General features: G+C 36.1%; 1 protein-coding gene across 1 annotated transcript in view; it reads left to right on the forward strand.

Annotated features, from left to right (window-relative positions):
• Positions 1-21,163, forward strand: part of LOC148950978 (uncharacterized) — a 56,346-nt gene that overhangs the window by 22,909 nt on the left and 12,274 nt on the right. Inside the window, exon 2 of the mRNA XM_089090080.1 lies at positions 2,598-2,731. Coding sequence (XP_088946206.1) covers positions 2,598-2,731 — 134 coding nt within the window. The remainder of the gene's footprint in view (positions 1-2,597; positions 2,732-21,163) is intronic.

Raw genomic sequence — 21,163 nt, forward strand, 5'->3', positions numbered from 1 at the left:
TTCTCCAGCAAGAAACATAATGTTTCTATTTAAGCAGCGTTATGTGTAGAGTAATTAAAAAGAGAAAAGTAATTAAAACTAATTAAACTTTACAAAATAGAGTGGTTCTTTTTACTATACATATAAAACTTTGTGCTTTATTTGTATTCTAATGTGAACATTTATTTTAGATACAGCCTTAGTTTTTTTTGGAAATAAAATTTTTCATAACATCGTTTCGGATCCATATTTTTCAATCATTTTTTGGCGCATTTTTGGAAAGTAACAAATTTCAAAGCCAGTTCAAAAGTGTCCAAATACTAACATCTCATACCATCAGAAACCAAATCAGACCTGATCAGCAGATATTTCGGAAACTGTATGCAGCATTACAGACTTTACTACAGGTTCATCATAAAGTGAGATAAAATCAGAACTTAATTTAGGCCTAGAGAATGTGCTAAATAGCCTAAATGGCTTATATTATTGAAAGAATATGAAAATTCTTCGTGCTGGAAAAATATGTGAAAATTTAAAAACCAAAAATGTTATGTGTAATTTATCCAATGCATTTCTATAACCAAAAATAAACGGTATATCAACCACATCACACAGACAAATTAAATTGTTAATGGGATTAAATTTAAACTCAAATAATTTATAAACATTTTGAATATAACTTTAAATCTAATTTAAACAGAACCACTAATATAATGCTTTAGCCGCTTAGGGTCAAGCTAAAACAGAAGATGCATATGACAAGGGGAAAACAGATTATTTTCCAGTCCTAGACAAAGAGAAAAAGAGAAACAAGGATAAATTTCAAAATTGAAATCCTTGGAAAAAAAGGACACGGCCTATATTGGACCAGAAACATGACCCTAAGGAAACCAATTGAGGGTATATGCCCATAATGAACCAAAGATGGCAGCATAATAGCTGTAAACAAAATTAAGTTGTTTTAAAAGTAAAATATAAAGAGTCGGGACAACTCTTCTTTAAATGGGGAGTATTGTGGTAAAGCCTTCAAATTAAGTCAATTTGGAATGTAGTAAAAATATATTAAGACGCAAAGACAAAGTTTCGAAATACCACTTTTTATTAAGATAAAGATACACATCTGGTAATGTGTAAGCTTGGAGGGAACTTGCTCAATAACCAATTTTCTGGCAAAGTGCGTCAAAGAGCCGAATGGAGGTGGTTGGTTTTTCATATATATATTCAGATTTTTGAGACTTGAGACACACTCTTTGACTTGAAGGGCGAACCTCTGCCCGTTTATTATCTTATTAGAAATACTTTGGAATAATATCGGATTATTGTAAGTGTCTAAGTATCTTATTATATATTATTATAGTTTTCTGAGACTCGTGGTCTACTTGGGACAACCAGTCCCAGTAGAATATATATCTATTATCAAACCTAGTATCAGTATATGTTAACTGAATAAAAGTATTGTGTTATAGCTAACCTCTCTTTATTTAGTCCCTTGAAAATACCCAGCTGGTACGCCTCATTAGTCCGGTCATAACCTAAGGCAAGCTACCAAAGTTTAAATACCTTAGGGCTAGAGTTTATCTCCCCTATAAAGGGAGAATAAAGGCATCTACCACTACATCACCTTAAATACCGTAAGAATCACCTTACCACAGAGGGGCAATAATGCAACCCCTGTGAGCCCTTCAGTCATTGCTTATGTTGGTCCATCCAGTGCCTTATGCTAGTGAAGCTGTTGGCCCTTCCAGAAAAGATCCAGCGCTTCCTACTCAAGCCCCCACTCAAGCCGCAGCACTATCTGTGCTGCCAGCACAAAGCAGTGAGGCCGCTCCAGATCAAGCCACTGGGCTGCCTGCACAAGACCGTGACGCTGTCCTCCACATGCAAGCTGTGCGCCATTGGTGCAATGTGAATATGTAGGGGTTGACATTTTTCTAAATATTTTTTATTCTTTCTAGTTTACTATTGGAGAGCCTTTCCTCCTAAGGCATTCATTTAGCCTTTTCAACCGAGTAAAGGTGTTACATTGGCATTTTTCTCTCATTTTTTATGTGATTACACATTCGTTTCAGCCTAATAAAGGTGTTACTTGGCATTTTGGCTAATTTTTTATGTGATTACACATTGTTTTCAGGCTTTGAAGGGCTTTCGTTATAAAAAGCCTTCGTTCTGAAGGCTTTTGAGGAGCCTCTGCTCTTCAGATTAATAGTTCTATCAATAGTTGTGAGAGACTTTTCAGGTTATATGCTATTACAATCGCTTAGTTTGGAGAAATCTAAAAAAGAAATAGCTAAAACTACTACGACTCTTGCCCTTTAAGAAGGTTATGTGAAAAATTCTTATTTGAAGGACCTAGTATTGAAAATTTTTTAATTATGTGACTCTATAAAGCAGTTAGTTCCATCTGCCCTCTCTGTTAGTTTTGAAGGCTATTCAATATAATAGCGGTAGTCTGTTATATTAATAGTTTTGAGAGAGACTTTTCACTAAAATATTTTCAGGAAATAGTATTAAAAACTGTTTGGGACCCACCTGGGAACATTAGTTCTGAAGGTTTTGAGAACCCCTGTTGGATTAATGCTCCTTTCACCGCAAAAATGAATAAGACTATTCTTTTTTAGGCTTATTTTCACATTGACAATCTTCTGGCCAAGTTCTTCGGGAGAGAAGGAGTACCAATGGACAGTGATACCTCCAAAAAACGCCATGGGTTGAGGATATACTCAAAGCCAGCTCAGACGCAATTCCCTCCTTGGTAAGATCTTTTAATAGACATACGCGCTTAGCTGCTAGTGAGGGGTTCCATCTATGGACCCTCAATACACCCAAGGGGGGAGCCTTTTAGAGACGTGTCACATTAAAATCGCCAGTGTAGATTCGATGTGGAACTTTAGATGGCCATTACATATATGGTCAGTAGTATCAATGAGTTTGAGGGGGGTCATAATGCCCTTCTACGGAATTATGTATTAGTGAGGTCCTTCAAGCTGATTTTTTAACTATTCTGTTCTATTTTCATAGGGCAATTGTTTTCAGCGAGGTTATATGCTCTTATTATTTTTCTAGGTTCACATACGGTCACCAAGGGCGTACATCGAGAATGTATTGTCGCCACCACCCCTATTTCGCAATAATGTGTGTCTGCCACCACAAAAAATTGAACGCGAGGGGGTTCGACTTCGGGGGTGAGCCCAAATAGTATATAGTCCGCCGACGTTGAATTAGATTTTTCGTGAGGGGTATCAGCCTCTATGAGAGTTTTATAGACAATCTGTTAATGCAAGTACGACCTAGTAAGGTCAAGAGGGTGCTAGAAGACACAGTGCTCACCCCTCACAGTGAGGGTGATATGGGAGAACAAAGTGGTGCATGCTCACCCCCTGCATTGCCTAATTATTATTTAGCTAATACCGCTCCGCACAATATTCATGTTTTAGGGCTGAGCTTGGAGACCCATTTAATCGTCTTAAAAGTGGTAGTATCCAAACAGATGCAATTGAGATTGTCCACTTCCATGTTAGCATGATTTGGGCCCTTCTTGAAAACCATGTTCGGGGTTGGGAGGGTGCGATAGTATAATGACGTCAATTACAGTTAAAATATTTTTAAATGCAAGGACGGGTGATTTGCATCCGTATCACATGCAAATTGCGATTTAAACAATTCACCCTGGCTTGGATAAATTTGAGGGTATTTTTTGGATTGGGCGGGGGAAATTTCAATAAGATGGGGGGGGGGGAAATAATGAAAATGAGAGTGGGTTGGTTGTATTCTCTATTTAAAAAATTAGAAGTGAATATAACTAAATTAAAAAAAATAGAATTTGTTTTAAGAGGTGGGAAGAAGAAGAGGAGTGCAACATATAATACGGATTTCAAGGGATGTAGAGGTGTACAACACCTCAAGTTCAATACGGGCTTTGAGGGTTTGAAGTGTTTAGTCCTTGTTGTAGGCCATAAAACCCTGCAAAAGGAAGTCACTAAGACTTATTTGGACAATTTGGCTGTTAATGGGGGAAAGGAGGAGGCAGAATTTCCTAAAGTTGATTTTTATTGTTTAAAAGGGCATTATTCTGCAACACTTAAGGGGATTGACATTCTTGAGAAGGAAAAGGAACATTTAAAGATTAGGGTTACAGTTTTCCAGTACGATACAGAGTGTGAAGAGGTGGAACTTACTGATAAAAAGGGTGTTTTATATTCCGTAAGGGCTCCAACCATTGAGTGAGTGAAACACAGGGTATTGCTTCTTTATGGGCCTGCAGAAGACCCTGATACAATTGGATATTTCTTTCCCATTCCATATATTAGCAGTATTTTAAGTGAGGGTAAAAAAGGTAGTAATGGGACCTCCTATTTCTGTCCAATGTGTCTGTCAAGATTCCGTAGTGAATTAACAGTGAAAAATCACTTGCGACACTGCAAGCGTAATGGGTACCAGTCCGTGGAGACGGTTTCGGGTGACATTGCCAGTTTATGGTTCAAAATTGTCAGGACACGCTCCTACAGCGCGACAAGATGGTATTAGACATCGAAGCAGTACTCATGTATGTGTGCAAACCATCAAATTCAAATCGTGTCAAAGAGCACGAAGCCATTGCAGCCTCTTTTTCCCATGCGTGAAGGGACTCTAGTAATGCTATGCAATCGGTAGATGTAGTTGAGATATTGAATAGGGAGGATTGTGTAGAAACAGCTATGGTTGCACTTATGAAAGCAACTAATACGGTAATTTCACGGCTGTGCAACACACATTCTCCACTGACTCTATCACCAGAAGCCGAGTTGGCAATTAAAAATACTGATATATGTTGGGTTTGTAAGAAACAAATTGTTGAGGGTAGTGGGGATACAAAAGACCGCGATCATGATCATGTAGGTGATCCTATTCAATCGGGAGGGATTAACTTTCGGGGGTTGCGCATAAATCGTGCAATATAAATATTAAGCAACAATATTGTCTACCTATTCACATGAACAATTCTAACTGCAATTTGAAACTCATATTACTAGCATTGGCACGTTTTCAGGAAGGTGAAGTTGCTAGATGGCGCATGGGTAGAGGGTACTTTTTCTTAGAACATCATACCTAAGTCATCTGAGAAGCTACTAGCCTTAGAATTTAAATGGAAAACAATTGAAGATAATAATACGTGCTTGAATAAAATCTGTTTCCTAGATTCCTATAGTTTTTCGTCCAAATCTTTAAGTCAACTCGTTCAAGTAAAAAAAAGTGATGATTTTAATAGTTTTTCCTTCCTCAAACAGCACTTGCCAGATAATGAAATATATAATTTATTAATGCGTAAGGGCATATACCCGTACGAATAATACAACTCCAGCGCGAGGCTATGTGAGGAAAAATTACCGCTCATTGCCGGAGTTTTATGATTCACTTAGCGATCATCAATGCACCACTGCCTATTATGAATTTTCCAAGTGGGTTTGGGCTAAGGGTGGATGGAAAAATGGGTGGTATTATTGTAAAATGTATCTGGCAAGTGATTTATTGACGTTGTTGGATATTATTTGCAAAATCACGGACAAAATGTACGAGGAATTTGGGTGGTATATAGGGTATTATTTTTCAACTCTTCAGCAGTTGGTGGATTTAATTCTAAAAATTAGTGATGCTAAAATATTTCTGATCACTGACGTGGATCAGCACATTTTTGTATCATTTTTGAGAGATCCATGCGGGGGGGGGGTCTTTTTAACTCGGATCGTATCCTTGAAACCAACCTGTCTGGACAGAGTACCGGTGAAAAGTCGAACGCCGTTTTCTCGGAAATGAATTCTCTTTATCCATCGGCAATGTCTCACTTTTATTTGCCGTGTGGGAATTACCAATTGCTTGACAATCCTTCTGCTCCAGATTTCCCCAACATTCACACTCTTAAGGAGAATGGACAACAAGGATGGTTTTTCAAAATTACTGGTGAAATACCTTTGGAAATTCATGACTCGGTAAAGGACTTTGTTTTCCCGTGTCTAAATAGACATGTGGCTAGGAACTCTTTGAGTACCTATAATTTATCTTTAGTACAGGATGGGGGTATGCACTGGACACCTTCAAAATGAAAGCTTATTGCCGACGTTCCTCCGTTGTACATCACGTTCTTTTGTGGTGGATGCTGGTGAACAGTTTCAAGGTCACAAAGACTCATAGAGCCCTCCAATTTGACTAAACGCCATATGTGAAGAAGTTTGTAGACATATTTGTCAAGAAACCGTCTGAAACGAAATCAAAGGTCATAAAAGAGATCTTTAAACTCATTTTGAATTCGGTCTTTGTTAATATTTTGCCAGAGTGTGCGCAATAGAAGTCGTTGTGACATTGTGACCGACTCAAAAGTGTTTGCCCGAATCATGGCAGATCCGAACTTCACATCGTTCACGATCATAGACGCCAAAATGGTTCTTTTACATAGAGAGAAAAGAAATTTAGTTTTAAATAAAAACATTGCTTCTGGCAGTGCCTTACTAGAAATTTCAAATAAAATCATGTTGAAGTTTTATTACAATGTCTGAAAGCTCCAATAGCCAGGGAGGGGCAATTTCAAGTTTGTTGTGAAGAAACTGATTCACTCCTGTTAAAATTTAAAACAGATAATCTGTTACACGATTTAGAAAATGGTATGCACATTAGGTCTCGAATAGATTACACCAACTAGGATGAGTACATTTATCCGAAGCTAATGAAGTACCGTACCCAAAATCAGTTGTTAAAGTTAAAATCCAAGATGGAGAGTGAAATCGTATCCAAATGTGTGTTTCCCAGTCCGAATGTGTACTTTGTGGAAACGCACAATGAGGTTACTAAACAAGTCTGTAAGAGGGTGCCTTCACACTATGTAAAAGAAAATTTCAACATGAGCGTTTGTAGAAGCTGTGTTGAAAATAATTTAGTTCCAAGAGTGAAAGTCATTGAAAATTTCCTCTTTCGAATATGGAAACTTCACAGTTAGAGTAAAAAAAATGCCATGTCCACCATATCGGACAAAGTCTATGTACGTGCAGACGGTGTGAGGGGACTACCATACGGCTACTACATTACTTCAGATTCAGATGTATGTGTAGATTACAGAAAACAGCTCGGTCTGGAGAAATCCCTATGGTAGGCAGGAGGGGGAGGGGGAGGAGGGCCTTTTTTCTATCCGTAAAATTTTTCCGTCATTCTCCAGCTCAGCAGTGTGTGTTTTTACTGTTTTTATGATTATATATTTTAATATATATTTATATGTTTATACAACTTTCTTTCTGGGCAATGGTACTTTAAAAGTGTTTTTTCATGATGCCTCCCCTCCCCTGAACCTTCTGTCCACTGGCCACCACAGTGGCCACTCCGTCGCGGTGGCCTTCCAGCCTGGTCTTTGGCCACCCCAATATGTTCAAGTATTAATTTAAATATATTTTAAAAAATTGTAGTGTATTTATTTGTGAACTAATTAAAATATGGATATTCTGTTTATTTAGTATCCATTCAATAGATTGAGGTTAGGTTGGATTAGTTGTACTTTGACAATGGTAGAGTATGTATTAATTTAAAAGAGCATTCAGTTCATTTCTTTGCGGACCATCAATGTCTGGCAAAACAACACTTTTAACGAAAATAATTCAACATCGTGATAAAATGTTTTTAGAAAATCCAAAAAATATGTATTATTGCTATAGTGTATGGCAAGAGTCCAATGATAAATTAAAGATTATTGCACAAAGCATAAATATCATACGAGGACTTTAAATAGGACTTTGTTTAATAGTATTGCACCAAACTCGAGGTGGATTATAGATGATTTGGCTGAATCTATTGAAGAATGGTCTCAGGAGATGCTACAATTATTCACGATCTAGACCCATCATGAAAAAATTTCCGTAACTGTTGTTCTCCATAATCTTTTTCATCAGAGTAAATGTATGAGAATACTGGCTTTGAATTGTACTTACTGTATCATCTATAGAATTGTTTGCGATTCAAGAACTCTTATAACTCTAAACAAACAAATCTACCCTGGCGAACCAAAATTTTTACTTTCCGCGTACAATCCAGCTACTGATAGACCTTATAGACAAATTTTCATGGATCTTAATCAAAACACACCCGAAGAGTTACGCGCAGTCTGATATTTTTGATAGTGAAATTACTGTATATCTACCCGTGAATAGTAAAAAAGTCCATTAGTCGCCATCATGGCGCTGAAGAAGCTACATGAAAACAGATATTCATTTTCCGTCCTAGGTAATTCAAAACCGTGGCTTAGGAAAGCTATACTCAAAAATGATATTAACAAAGAGTTTAGTAATCTCTTACCTGAACTTTGTTTAAATTTAACGGAAGGCAATATTAAACTATCAGAAAGTATTAGACCACACACAACGCAGTATCGTTCACTTGTACGTACCCTAGCCAGCAAAAGTAAAGGAAATAGTAAAAAAAAACGACTAGTTTAAGCAGGTGATAGTTTCTTTGTTACTGCCGGTAATCGCTGGACTTGTAAACACTTTTCTGTAGAAATGGCTAAAGCCTATAAATTGACGCCAATTGAACATGCTCTTTCACCAAAAGAGCACTTTGGAAATAACCTTGATAAATTTACTAACAATCAAACAATTTCCAATGACGAAAAATTAAGGATGCTTCAAAATGCCCTTCGATGTGTCAACAAACATAAACCTTACCGTGAAAGACCGCTCAAAGTAAATGCCATTGATCAAACTTCTGAAAGTACTGAATATTTTGAAACTTTAAAAAAGTGGAAAAAAGAACAAGAAGATTTATTAATAAGTGTTGTAGACTTATTACCCCCATCCTGTCGTGAGCAATGTAAAAGATTCTTGGCTTATCTCGGTGAAAATTAACAAATTAGCGAGAAAAAGAACGAAGTTATAATTCAGGGCAAGAGTTACAATTTAATGGATTTGTTATCAGATTTGAATGCAAATAATAAAAGACTTGAACCTTTTGATAGTCATTTATACAAATTTTTAAAGTCATCAAATTTTTCTAAGAGCCTTATTGGGAATAAACATTTTTTAAAACAATTAAGGGAATTTGGATAAATATCACGATGTATATCATGTGACAGCACGCCAAGTGAGTCAGATAAGGGTATTAAATGAACGCGTCTTTCCAACTCGCTTAGTATACAAAAGGGTAGCGGGCGCTTCACACCATGATTACGTTCAAAATAGATCAAGTTTTGAAACGGGTTTATGAAAATATTGGAGAAATGGGAAGTTTAAGTTCTCCCACCGCACTTTCTAAAGTCGCCAGAGTTGAAAAGAAGATAGCAAAAGAGTATTTACAGAGTAAACCCGGTTATACTCTACTTCGAAATCATAGGACCAGAAGTTGTGACTCTCGAAAAACTAAAGCCTTTTCCCCCTTGCATATATTACAAGCATATCTTTTCACTCTCGCTGAGATTCAAAGAATTCATAATAGACCGAGCAAGTATATTTTTCGAGCAATCAGTGTTTTTAGTCGCTATGCATATGCCGTTCCATTGCATTCAAACAGAGGCAATGAAGTTGCTAAAACTCTTGAAAGTATTCTTGAACAGGATTGTTATAAGAAAATTCAAACAGATCGGGGGAGTGAATTCGTTAATCCTCACGTAAAAAAGATTTTATTGAAATATAGTAAAATACTCTATCATAACATAGTACGATAAACGTTCAGCATTAGCTGAACGTATGATAAGAAAAAAATTGACTTTTAATTTCAAGAAGTTGTACATTGGAAAATAGTGCTGCTTTTATTCAATATTTACATAAAACCATGTTGATTTATAATAAATGTCCTCAGAAATCCTTGTCCCATGTTAGCCCTCTTGAAGTTTTTCACAGTAAGAATAAACTTGACATTTTTCTTAATTAATATCATAGGCAGCGCAATCGCGCTGGCTAAGTAAAGAACGATGTTGGCACAATGTATTATTTTTTCCTTTAGACCAGGGCACTTCGTATCAAAGGAGTTGTCATAGAAGCTTCGAAAAGGGCTCATTCGATTGGAAATTGGAATGGCTCGTGCCCTTTTTAGTAGTCGAAAGTGATTGAAAGGCAATTAACACCCCTGCTAAGCCCACCATTTCCCCAAACACATCCAATCAAAATTTCTAGATAGCTATTTTGTTCAGCATAGTTGATTTCCAGATAGATATTATGTTTTTGAGGAGGACACTCCCCCACAGCCCTCAGGGCAAGGGTTGTAAGTTATACCCTGGGGGAATATAAGGTTTTTATAGAAAGCTTTTTCTTAGAAACTTCAAAAAGGATTCATTCGATTGGAAATTCAAAGGGCTAGTGCCCTTTTGAGCAAGACGCTACCCCCACATCCCTCAGGGTATGGGTTGTAAGTTATGCCCTTGGGGCATATAGGGTTTCTATTGAAAGATTTGTTGTAGAAACTTGAAAAAGGGCTCATTTGATTGAAATTTCAAAGGGCTAGTGCCCTTTGTAATAGCCGAAAGTGACTGGAGGGCAACTAACCCCCCTCTCACGCCGACCTTTTACCCAAGCACATCCAATAAAATTTTTTAGATAGACATTTTGTTCAACATAGTTAAATGTTTTAGAAATTTGGTCTTTGAGGATGAACCCCCCAGCCTTCAGGGCAAGGGCTGTAAGTTATGCCCTGGGGGGCATATAAGGTTTTTATTGAAAGCGTTGTCGTAGAAACTTCAGAAGGGCTCATTAGATTGGAAATTGAAACGGCTAGTGTCTTTTCCAATCCTTGGAAGTGATTGGAGAGCAACTAACGTCCCTCTCACGCCCACAATTTCCCCAAACACATCCAATCAAAATTTTGAGATAGCCATTTTGTTAAACGTAGTTGAAAGTTCTGGAAATTAGGTCTTTGAGGATAACAACCCCCTCACGACCCATATGGCAAGGGTTGTAATTTATACCATAGGGGAATATAAGGTGTTTATAGAAAGCGTTGTCGAAGAAACTCAAAAAGGGCTCAACTCAAAAGACCTCAGAACTCAAAAGACTTTCTCATTTGTCCACTATGTTTAAAAACTAAATTTTGCTTTAAGATTAAATCAAAATGCACTGTGCTAACGCTATTTCCCAATAAGGAATCTCAGCACTATCCCAAGAACGAATGAGGGTATTATGTTCAAACTTTCGGGGCTACTTCTGCTCTTAAAATTTAACCAGAACAAAATAGCGTAAGTGTATCTAAGCTATTAAAGAAATTAAACAGATTTTTTTGCAATGGTATCAAGTTTTCTATTTCAGGTCAACTGGAGGAGTTGTGAAACTAAATTAAAAACTACTATCTGTGTCAAGATTTTTAAAAGGGTGTATGTTGTTAAAAATTAAAAACCCCTATGCCCTCCCAAGGCCAGAACAAAATTTGTACTTTACTGAAAAGATAATACAAATGAATGTGCATTGTCAGTTTAATACATATACTGATATTCATAAGTCAAAAAGTTAATATTATTTGATTTATTAAAGTTATAAAAGTAAAAACATTTATACTTTTTCAGTAAAGTGCCTATTATGTTCTGGCCTTAGGAAGGCATAGGTGTTTTAAGCCCTACTCATGTTAATTTCTGCTCGTTTTGAGTTTGACTCGGTTATTTATTATAATTTCTGTTCGTTTAGGGGTTTCATTTATTCATCGACGCTGATTTGTGGTAGTTTCACGCTTGGTAGAGTATTTGACTTTATTTTTGCTCATTTTTGTTTTAATGAGGTTCATTTCTTTTCAAGCTTTCTATTTCAGGTCAACTAGAGGAGGCATGAAACTAAATTAAACACCACTATTACTGACCAGATTTTTAAAAGGGTGTATGTTGTTAAAAATTAAAAACTCATGGCCAGAACATAATTTGCACTTTACTGACAATAAATAAAAATGAATGTGGATTGTCAGTTTAATACATATACTGACATTTATTAATCAAAATGTTAGTATTATTTGATTTATTAAAGTTATAAAAGTAAAAACATTTGTACTTTTTCAGCAAAGTGCAAATTATGTTCTGGCCTTTGGAAGGCATTTTTGGGAAGTGGTTTTGAGCCCTATTCATATTAATTTCTGCTCGTTTTGAGTTTGACTCGGTTATTTATTGTAATTTCTGTTCGTTTTGGGTTTCATTTATTTACCGAAGCTGATTTGTGGTAGTTTCACGCTTGGTAGACTATTTGATTTTATTTTTGCTCATTTTTGGTTTGATGGAGTTCTTTACATTTCTTTGAGAAACTTATTTTGTGGAAAGTTTTTTTAATTAATTCTAATGAAAAGCCAGGGAAGAAAAAAAATTAATGTTGGTGATACTATTCGGATCAATCGAACAAGAAATATTTTTGAAAAGGGGAATTACTTGTGGTCCAATGAAATTTTTAAAGTGTCAAAGGTTTTAGACACTAAACCTGTAAAATATCGTCTTCATGATTTGAAAGATGACAAAATTCTTGGCGGTTTTTATGATTATGAATTGCAAAAAGTTGGAAATAGTAGGATGTACCAAATTGAAAAGGTATTAAGACTCAAAATCGTTAGGTTAAGAGACAGTTGCTTATTCGCTAGCTTGGATATAATTCTGATTTTGATTCCTGCATTGCCGCTGAAGATGTTCATAATGTCTAATGATCTTCATGTGACATTCATGTCAAATGTTTCTGACCCCCTCTATTACAACTTGAATAAAACGAACTTTTTTTTAGACAAAATTCTCCCGCACCATTAAATTTGAGGGAAGGTATGAAGTTGCTCTTGTTGATTGTATTCTTAGAAATACATATGATACCCTTAGAAAGGATCGTACATATGATATAAAAGTAAGAACCTTTGGCTTTTCTGACGAGGGTGCAATGGCAAATTTTCATCGGATGATTACCCCTTTGCAATTATACCCTATGGGGAATACAGCGATATGAGTGATTTGTATCGAATTATCAACATAAACATTGCATGTCAAAAAAAGGCGGATTCACGCTCAACTATTTTAGAGTGTACCTTTGCTGAAGCGTTGACGGAGAGTATTGCATTAATCTCACTAAATAAATTTGAAACCTATTGGAAAACTATCCCTGGTGGCCGTATTTTATTAAATTTGGTACCTCGAGCCCGAATCAAATAATCAAAGTATTCAATTTGGATCCTTAAATTTCCAAATACAATTATTATTGCATACCTTCGGATTTCCAAGAGCAAATTCAAAGTGTTAACAATACCTTTATCATTGTTAACAGTAGCCCATCAACTGTAAAGACGGAGCGTTGGCTATGCATTTTTCAAACAAGAAAGAATATTGAATTTTTACCCTCTTGGCCTACCACATACGTTCTACACGCCTCACATTGAAAAATTTCTTGAGCAAAGCAGAAAATCTATTATACAAAATCGGAATCGGGTGCAAGATTTATCGGGTGCATTATTATATTTTGTTTTCCGATGTCGCAGATATCCTTACAGTGAATTCCTCAACATTTATGGTGACAACCCATGAATAAAGGACTTTATAGTTATAAATACTCTTTCCAACCTCTATAATGCAAATTTCGGTGCCCTAAGAATGCAATGCTTTAAGAATATATGTAAATTTGCTTATTCATACAATTTTTAGATTTCTTCTTCTACGTATAGGTAGTCATCAGAAACGATAAGTGGTAGCACCTCGTCAGGATTTAACTTGTATCCATCTTGGACTGCAAAGTCAGGGTCACATTTTCTACAATGTGTTGTAACATCATTTTTATTATATGTCTTTGTAAAGTAAATGATACTATTCTGATTCATATTATAAAATTCGAGTGTTTCAATTAAGCATGGGAACTGTTTCTGTTTTCTGTTCTGTTTTTAAAGTACCTGTTTCTGTTCTGCTCTTACAAAAAAGAAACAGAACAGAAACAGATAACCTGTTTTTTATTTACCTGTTCTGTTCTGTTTCTGTTTTTACAATACCTATTTTGTCCTGTTTCTGTTTTTTTTCTAACTGTTTCTTCTGTTATTGATTTTACTTTATTGGTTCGAGAATGAGGTATTGAGAAATTTCGAACTTACATAATAGTGTTTTAAATTATCATTTGAAATTTTGAAGAAGCGTGGTTAGGCCCCATACAGGTTTTGGAATTGGAGCGTCAATATAAAGTAGAAGTAAGTAAAATGATGGCACTCAGTGTGTCTAACATATCAAATGTGCTGCTAGATTGTTTCAGCTACGCTAAATTAGGGCTTACGAGTCATATGAGAGTATGTAGGTGTGTAAATGGGAGAACGGTAAAGGTGGAGTTTTGTTCCACTAAAATAACTTATTTTTTAGTGTATATTATTGAGTCAATTGAGCAGCAAAGTTGCATAGATACTGTCTAGGTTACGCAGAATTCACACAAATCACTTATTACTTTATATTCTGGTTCTATTGGTAGGGCCTCTGTATCCTACATTACATGGGAATTAATCTGCACCTTTGACCGGGAAAACTTTAATTCAACGGTTTTTATGGAATTTATGCCGCTAGATAACAGTGACTTGCTATGATTACAATAATAGCCTATACATGATAAATACCGATTATTAATTGTAAATATTCTTAAATGTTTAGTCAGAGAGGAATGTAAATGTATCGAAGTCTTGTCCAGTAGAAATATATGTTTTGGCTGGCACGTTTTATTGCATCAACATAACAAGATATGCTTTTTCAAGATGCCAAATATACTTGTTCTCATGTTAATAAAACCATCTCTAAATATATTCAATGGAAACCCTTTCAGGGCCTAACTAGCTGATTCTGGCCTAGCTGGCCAAAGTCTTATAAAATGCTAATACACTTTTCTCATTCTCTAGGACAACACACCTTCAGTGAACACGGTAATTTTTGCCATACACCATAATAAATAAATAAAAAATGTCACTAAGCAGTATATTATTTCTTATATCTGTGTCTTAAATACCTATTATAGACAAGTAAATTCCCGTAAAAATTAATACTGTGCAGCAAATTGTCTAAGTTTTTAGGAAACCGTTGTTAGGAGCTGTCATTTTGCTTTTATTTGACGACAGGTTTTCTTGGCTCATTGCGCAAACGAAACCGCTCAGGGGGAAATTGGACCCTTTCCCCCTAATGACGCCACTAAGGTGAAAGAATTCAGATATCTGGCCGGAGGTGCAATTTTCAAAATGGTAGGCTGCTGGAAGTTGCTTCTAATTTTGTGAAAAATCCTAAAATCAACTTTTGTTTTAAGACGAGCATTATGTCCTTTTCTGATGACGACTTGGATGTTTCAAGACATCTCTCTGGGTACCCTACGGAAAAAAGGAAGCAAAGAAAATATTAGGTGCAACTTCTGAAGAGTGTCTCTAAAGGCTAAGGGAGTCTCTGCCATAACATTCTTATACTATCTTAAAAGGAAGCATACAATTAATATGCACAAGGATAAAGTATATGCAGCTGGCGCAGCAAATAACAAACCTAAACCAACTAAAAAAAAAAAAAAAAAAAAAAAAAAAAAAAAAGCTGGTCTGCAGATGCTCTGCTGCAAAACTTTACTTAAGGACAAATTGTCACTTTCTGTGTTTGATAAGCCAGATATAAAACAGCTTATTTAAAAAAAACAACAGAGGGCTTGAAAACACCACTTGGGGGAACTGTCCATCGTCACAAAATTTTTCTGCCAGAAAAAAAGAAGTTCAGAAGGCTGCTTTAAGATCTACCACTCAGACTAGTTTGACTTTTCACTGCTGGTCTGCAAAAGGATCTGGCTTTATATGTATCACTGCCTATTAACCCAGAAAGAAAAAAAATGAGCAGAGGTTGCACCACTATCTTTCACATTTCAAGAGGCAAAAGAATTCTCATACAACTACTAACATCCTTTCAGCAATTCAGGTTGCAATCAGGAAGTTTTCAATGACAGATAAGATGTACCACGTTGTGACTGATTCTGGGAAGGATGTCATCGAAGCCTGTAGAATATGAGACCTTTCCTGATCTTCATGTTTTTAACATTGTCTTCTTTCATCTTTTGCACGCTTTCTTGAATTTTGGTCCACTCGAAGCTTAGCCAATGACATCCCTGAAGAAGATTGCTTGAAATCCTTTGATGAAGTCGGAGATGTCGATCCAACTGATGAAAATGACTCAGACGGTCTTTCTATTCCTTGTTCTGAAAACTCCGGAAATGAAGATACGTTTGCTAAAGAATCTGAATGAACTGATGTAGTGTCTAAGGAAAAGGGCAGTGAAAGTAATGGAGAAGAGTGGGGAACTGGGAGTCTGTCAAAAAATGAGATTGCAGCACAGGCTATCCGAAGACACGTTACACTTGCTCAAACATTGATAGTCGAGGTTTTCACTACACACTATGGAGGGCCTAGAACATTATTTTCTAGCGCAAAGGTAAATCATAAATGGTAAATCATACGGCATTGGACTTTACAGTCCCTACCGGCGGTGCTGATCTTCGTTTCTTGGCCCTTCAGCCAGGAAGTGCAATGGGGGGTTGGGGGCCATCCATCCTGTGCTTTCACACACCCTTCCTGTTTACCTTCCTAAGAATTCTCCAGGTACCATTCAGAGCTGGGTCGACTCTGGCTGAGCTTAGAGAGTCACACCACTGACGCTCGTTCCAAACCAAATAATTGGGTTCACTAGGATTCGAACCTTCGCCCTCTCGGACAAAGAATTCTAAATGCAGCGCACCAATGCACTTGGATAGGACCGTAAAAAAAGCGCCGTAAAAACATACAAAGTACCCATAAACCATTTATTTTCATTTCGATTTGTCTCTCATGCAAATTGGATAGGAAATAATTAATCTTAAAAAATTGTTTTAAGCTGCGAGCCAATGAACATTTATGACTTGGCGGTAAGATGTGTCATTTTCCAGTGCATTTTTCTTCTTTCATATATTGTTTCAGATGGCTTCCAAACTTCAGGATGGGGGGAAGGGGAAAGCAAGGTCTGGAGGGGGAGACTGTCCCCCGTCAAAGCACCTATGGGCTCTGTTTAAAAACTAATGACTTTGAGATGACTGCACAATTTGACGACGAAAATTATTTTATTTTCAAACCGTCTCAAATAATTAGTATGCATTTCTGGGAAATTCCAGGATATTCTGTATAAATATAAAAGCGCATATTTGGAAAAAAGACACAGGAAAATGGAAGAAAATAGCCATAAAAAGAATGGCGGTGTGCAAAGACAGTTTTTCGCCCCTTTGTTGAAAAACTGTTCTTTTTGGCGGAAAAATACTGCAATAGTGCTGATAATAAACCAAAACTTATCATTTACAATTTTTTTTTCTTCTTTAAGCTTTAAATATTCGAAAAACAACTGTTTAAACAGCTGTGTTTGAACGAAAAGAGCTGTTTTTACCAAAAAAACAGAAAAGAAACAGAAACAGGTGTTCTGTTTTTTTGTTGACCTGTTCTTTTTCTGTTCTGTTTCATTCAAGCCCAGTTTATTTTTTGTTGTTTCTTCAGAAAAACCGAACAGTGTCCATGCCTAGTTTCAATCTGCTTATTTGAAGCAATGTCGCACACAAAATTCTCATATGAAGAATCACTTTCTGTAACAGCCAAATAAAAATTTGTAGGTTTATAATCATAGTAGCCGATATCTCAATAGCGACGACGTAAAAATCAGACTCTTTCATTATTCCAGCAACTGAAACGTAGACCAGGTTCTTCTTCCCAAAAGAATTTAAAATCATGACGGTACAAGTGTCTTCAAAACAAACAAAAATGAAGTTTAGGGTTTTTTTGCAACCATGCCAGGGTAAGTATTTTCCTGCTGATCACATTTATCACAATGACAATTGGAGTACAGGAATCCAAGAGTATGAGATTCACAAATCAATTCAAGACAGGAATTACCATCTTTAATTTGCACAGCATATCCTCTATGCAATTTACATGGATTGCATAAACTACACTTTTCATCATAGTCATCAGCAAAGGTACAATCATCAGAAGATGACCAGCTGCCTAATGTATACAAGCATAATGGACATATGTAAAATAATATTTCGATGTTGACTCTCTCACCGCCAAAAAGAAACTGACTTACGATCAATATAATGAATGTCTTCTAAGAGTGAAGTCACAATACTTGCTTAGACACGTTTTCTCGTTAACTTAAAAAATAGCCATCTAAGTAGTAGTTAAATGCAAAATCACAATATTGTTTTGTTTTGTCTCAATTAATATATCGTTAGATTGAGTAAAAAGCATCTGGGCTATGACGACAAAGTTTCATGCAATAGTCCAAAAATGGGGAATCAGTTCCCTTTATATCGTTAAACATTTATTGTGAAAATAGTTTCCGTTGAAGAGATAACTCTAGAGAAACATCATCGAAAATTAACAACTTTTCCAATTTTACTAGATTCCGTAAGATTTTTTGGTTCTCAAATCCAGTCATTTCTAGTCCTGACACTCTCGCTGCCAATTATAGACTAAGAATCTCGCAAGTAACAAACTTACTCTCTTTTTATAGAGTGTTCTCTTCATTATATTTCGCTAACTTATTTAATCGATCTAGTAATTTCTGTATATGCATTATATTCACTTTAGCCGCAAAACATAATTGTTCTTTTGACTTGAATTTGCATAATGTTATAACATATCATGCATACATCTTGTCATTCTAGGGTTAGTCAGCACCCCCTTGTAATTTCCACTGCTACTCTTGGCACTCTAGGCTCCATTACAATATCCTTGATGTTGACACAGTGAACTCTTTTCTAATACTGAAGCAAGATTGCGTCATCCATATTACACTTGGTAACGGGAATCCCCAAGTGTCACGGAAACGGGGCATGCGCTTGAAACAGGGCACGTCGTGGGAATTTTGCCAGCTAAACAGTAGTAATGATACTATTGATTCTAAACTTACATGAAAACTTACATTGAATTTCACAAAAAAGTAGTCTAACCTGTGCATTGACTTACCAAGGCCAGTGATATATAGGTCAATTACACATGGAATTGCATAAGAATATGCTCAAAAGTGTAATCGATTCTAAACTTACATGAAAACTTACATTGAATTTCACAAAAAAGTAGTCTAACCTGTGCATTGACTTACCAAGGACAGTGATATATATGTCAATTACACATGGAATTACATAGAAATATGGAGTGCAGTCTAACCGGTACATTGACTTACCATGGACATTCAAGCATTATCATGACTGATATATGCCTTAGCAGACAGGTTTCTGACTTGACAGTCAAGCCGCTCAGATTTCAGACATAATTCAACTATTATCACGACCGGTATATGCCTTAGCAGATATTGACAAATGTTAATTGCCTTAACTCGAGAGTAGTTTGTTATTTAAAAAATTGGATGTTACAATCAGAATTGTTTGATTGACATTTGCAAAAAGGGGTAAGGGATTCGCGAATTGGACTATACGAACGATCTTATTTGAATAATAGGGAAAAAGAGCTAGATAACATTTGCGAATTGAAGATGGAGAAAAAAAAGGGTTAAAGTGATTAGCCGTTAAGGTTACCCTGAAGAGCATGTTAATTCATACCTTATTTATTATAAATTTGGAACAATATCAATATTTGGAAACGGTTAACGATGATAAAATGGTCTTATGAGCTGACCTAGCTTTACTTCTTCGATGTGTACTGTATAATACACAAGTGGTGTTTGGACAGTGTTGTCAATTTAAAATACAGTTTAACGTTATACTAAAAAGTTTCCAGTTTTTTTTAGGAAAAATCTTCCACATAGGGGGGATTTCCAGTGTGAATACAAAAACAACCAGAAATTCAATAAAAAATCATTTTTTTTAATGACAGCATGAGGAGAAATTTTCTTGCAGAATCGTCTGCAAAAAATGTACGTGTGTTTGTGTGTGTGGGTGGTATTCAGTGAGGATGGAATTGTCCGTGGTTAATTTCCCGGGAAAGCATTTTAAATGGTCTCCATCAAGAAATGGTTATTTCCCAGAATTCCTATACGAAATGTTTTTATTTGTTTTACTTTCTCTTTGGCGAGATTTTTTGGAGGAACTGTATGGGGGAAAATTCTAGTGGGATTAGAATTCTCTTTGGGATTTTTCCGTGGAGGGAGATTTTCCGCTTTGATAATTCCCGTGGGGAATTATCACCAGGAGTAATTCACCCTGGTGAAATTTTCCGCAGTAGAAACTTTCCAGTTTTTTTAGGAAAAATCTTCCACGTAGGGAGGGATTTCCAGTGTGAATACAAAAACAACCAGAAATTCAATAAAAAACCGTTTTTTTCGAATGAGAGAATGAGGAAAAATTTTCTGGCGGAAAAGTCTGCAAAAAATGTACGTGTGTTTGTGTGTGTGGGGGGTATTCAGTGAGGATGGAATTGTCCGCGGTTAATTTCCCGGGAAAACATTCTAAATGGTCTCCATCAAGAAATTGTTCGTGGGTGGGAATTTCCATGGAAGTGAAAGCAGGTTTCCCTGGGATTATTTGAAAAATGATCAGAAATTATATTAGAAAAACAAATTTTTCAACTGAAAGTAAAGAGCAATATTAAAACTTCAAACGAGCTGAAATTATTCCATATATGAAGGGGACTGCCTCCTCCTACATATCCTGCTCTTTACACTATAGTTAGACATTTTATTCCTATTTTTAAACAGCAACTCCTGAAACACAAGGATCGTTTGATTAGAATAAGGAATTTTTTTTATAAAACTGCTTAAAAAACCTTTTTAACTGGGTAAAAACTATTGATTTTTATATTTAATATCTGCAGAGATTGAATACTGCAGGTTCAACAAGGAACCGGTTCATGACCGTTGTCGCAATTACCACTGTTTTGCTGAGGTTTTGTGTATGACCATTATCTGCTCCATATCATATGATCGAACTCTGCCTCGAGCAAGGCCGTATCCATCGAAGGATGCTACAGGGTGTGTCTTCAAAAGTTTCTTTTTACCCCCCCCCCGAACTCTGAAAGAGAATAAACCCCTCCGGGAAATAATCACAGGTACAAACTTGGTCTCGAAAATATCCTTGTCTGTTTTATGGGTTAATCACCCATAAGGCTGATTTATATATTTATCCCGACGTAACTAAATGCTAAATTTACGCTACCTCATTATTGGGAAAAAATAAGTAATTGCTGTTGTAAGTAATTGCAATAAATGCAATTTTTGTGTTCTATTAAACGCCGTTTGAACAGCAAAATTAACTATACGCGAGTAATTTAAAAATTTAAGAAATGG

Source organism: Artemia sp. Qi Xiang Cuo, chromosome 6 (assembly GCF_049724085.1).
Source record: "Artemia sp. Qi Xiang Cuo chromosome 6, ASM4972408v1, whole genome shotgun sequence".
Classification (NCBI taxonomy): Eukaryota; Metazoa; Arthropoda; class Branchiopoda; order Anostraca; family Artemiidae; genus Artemia; species Artemia sp. Qi Xiang Cuo.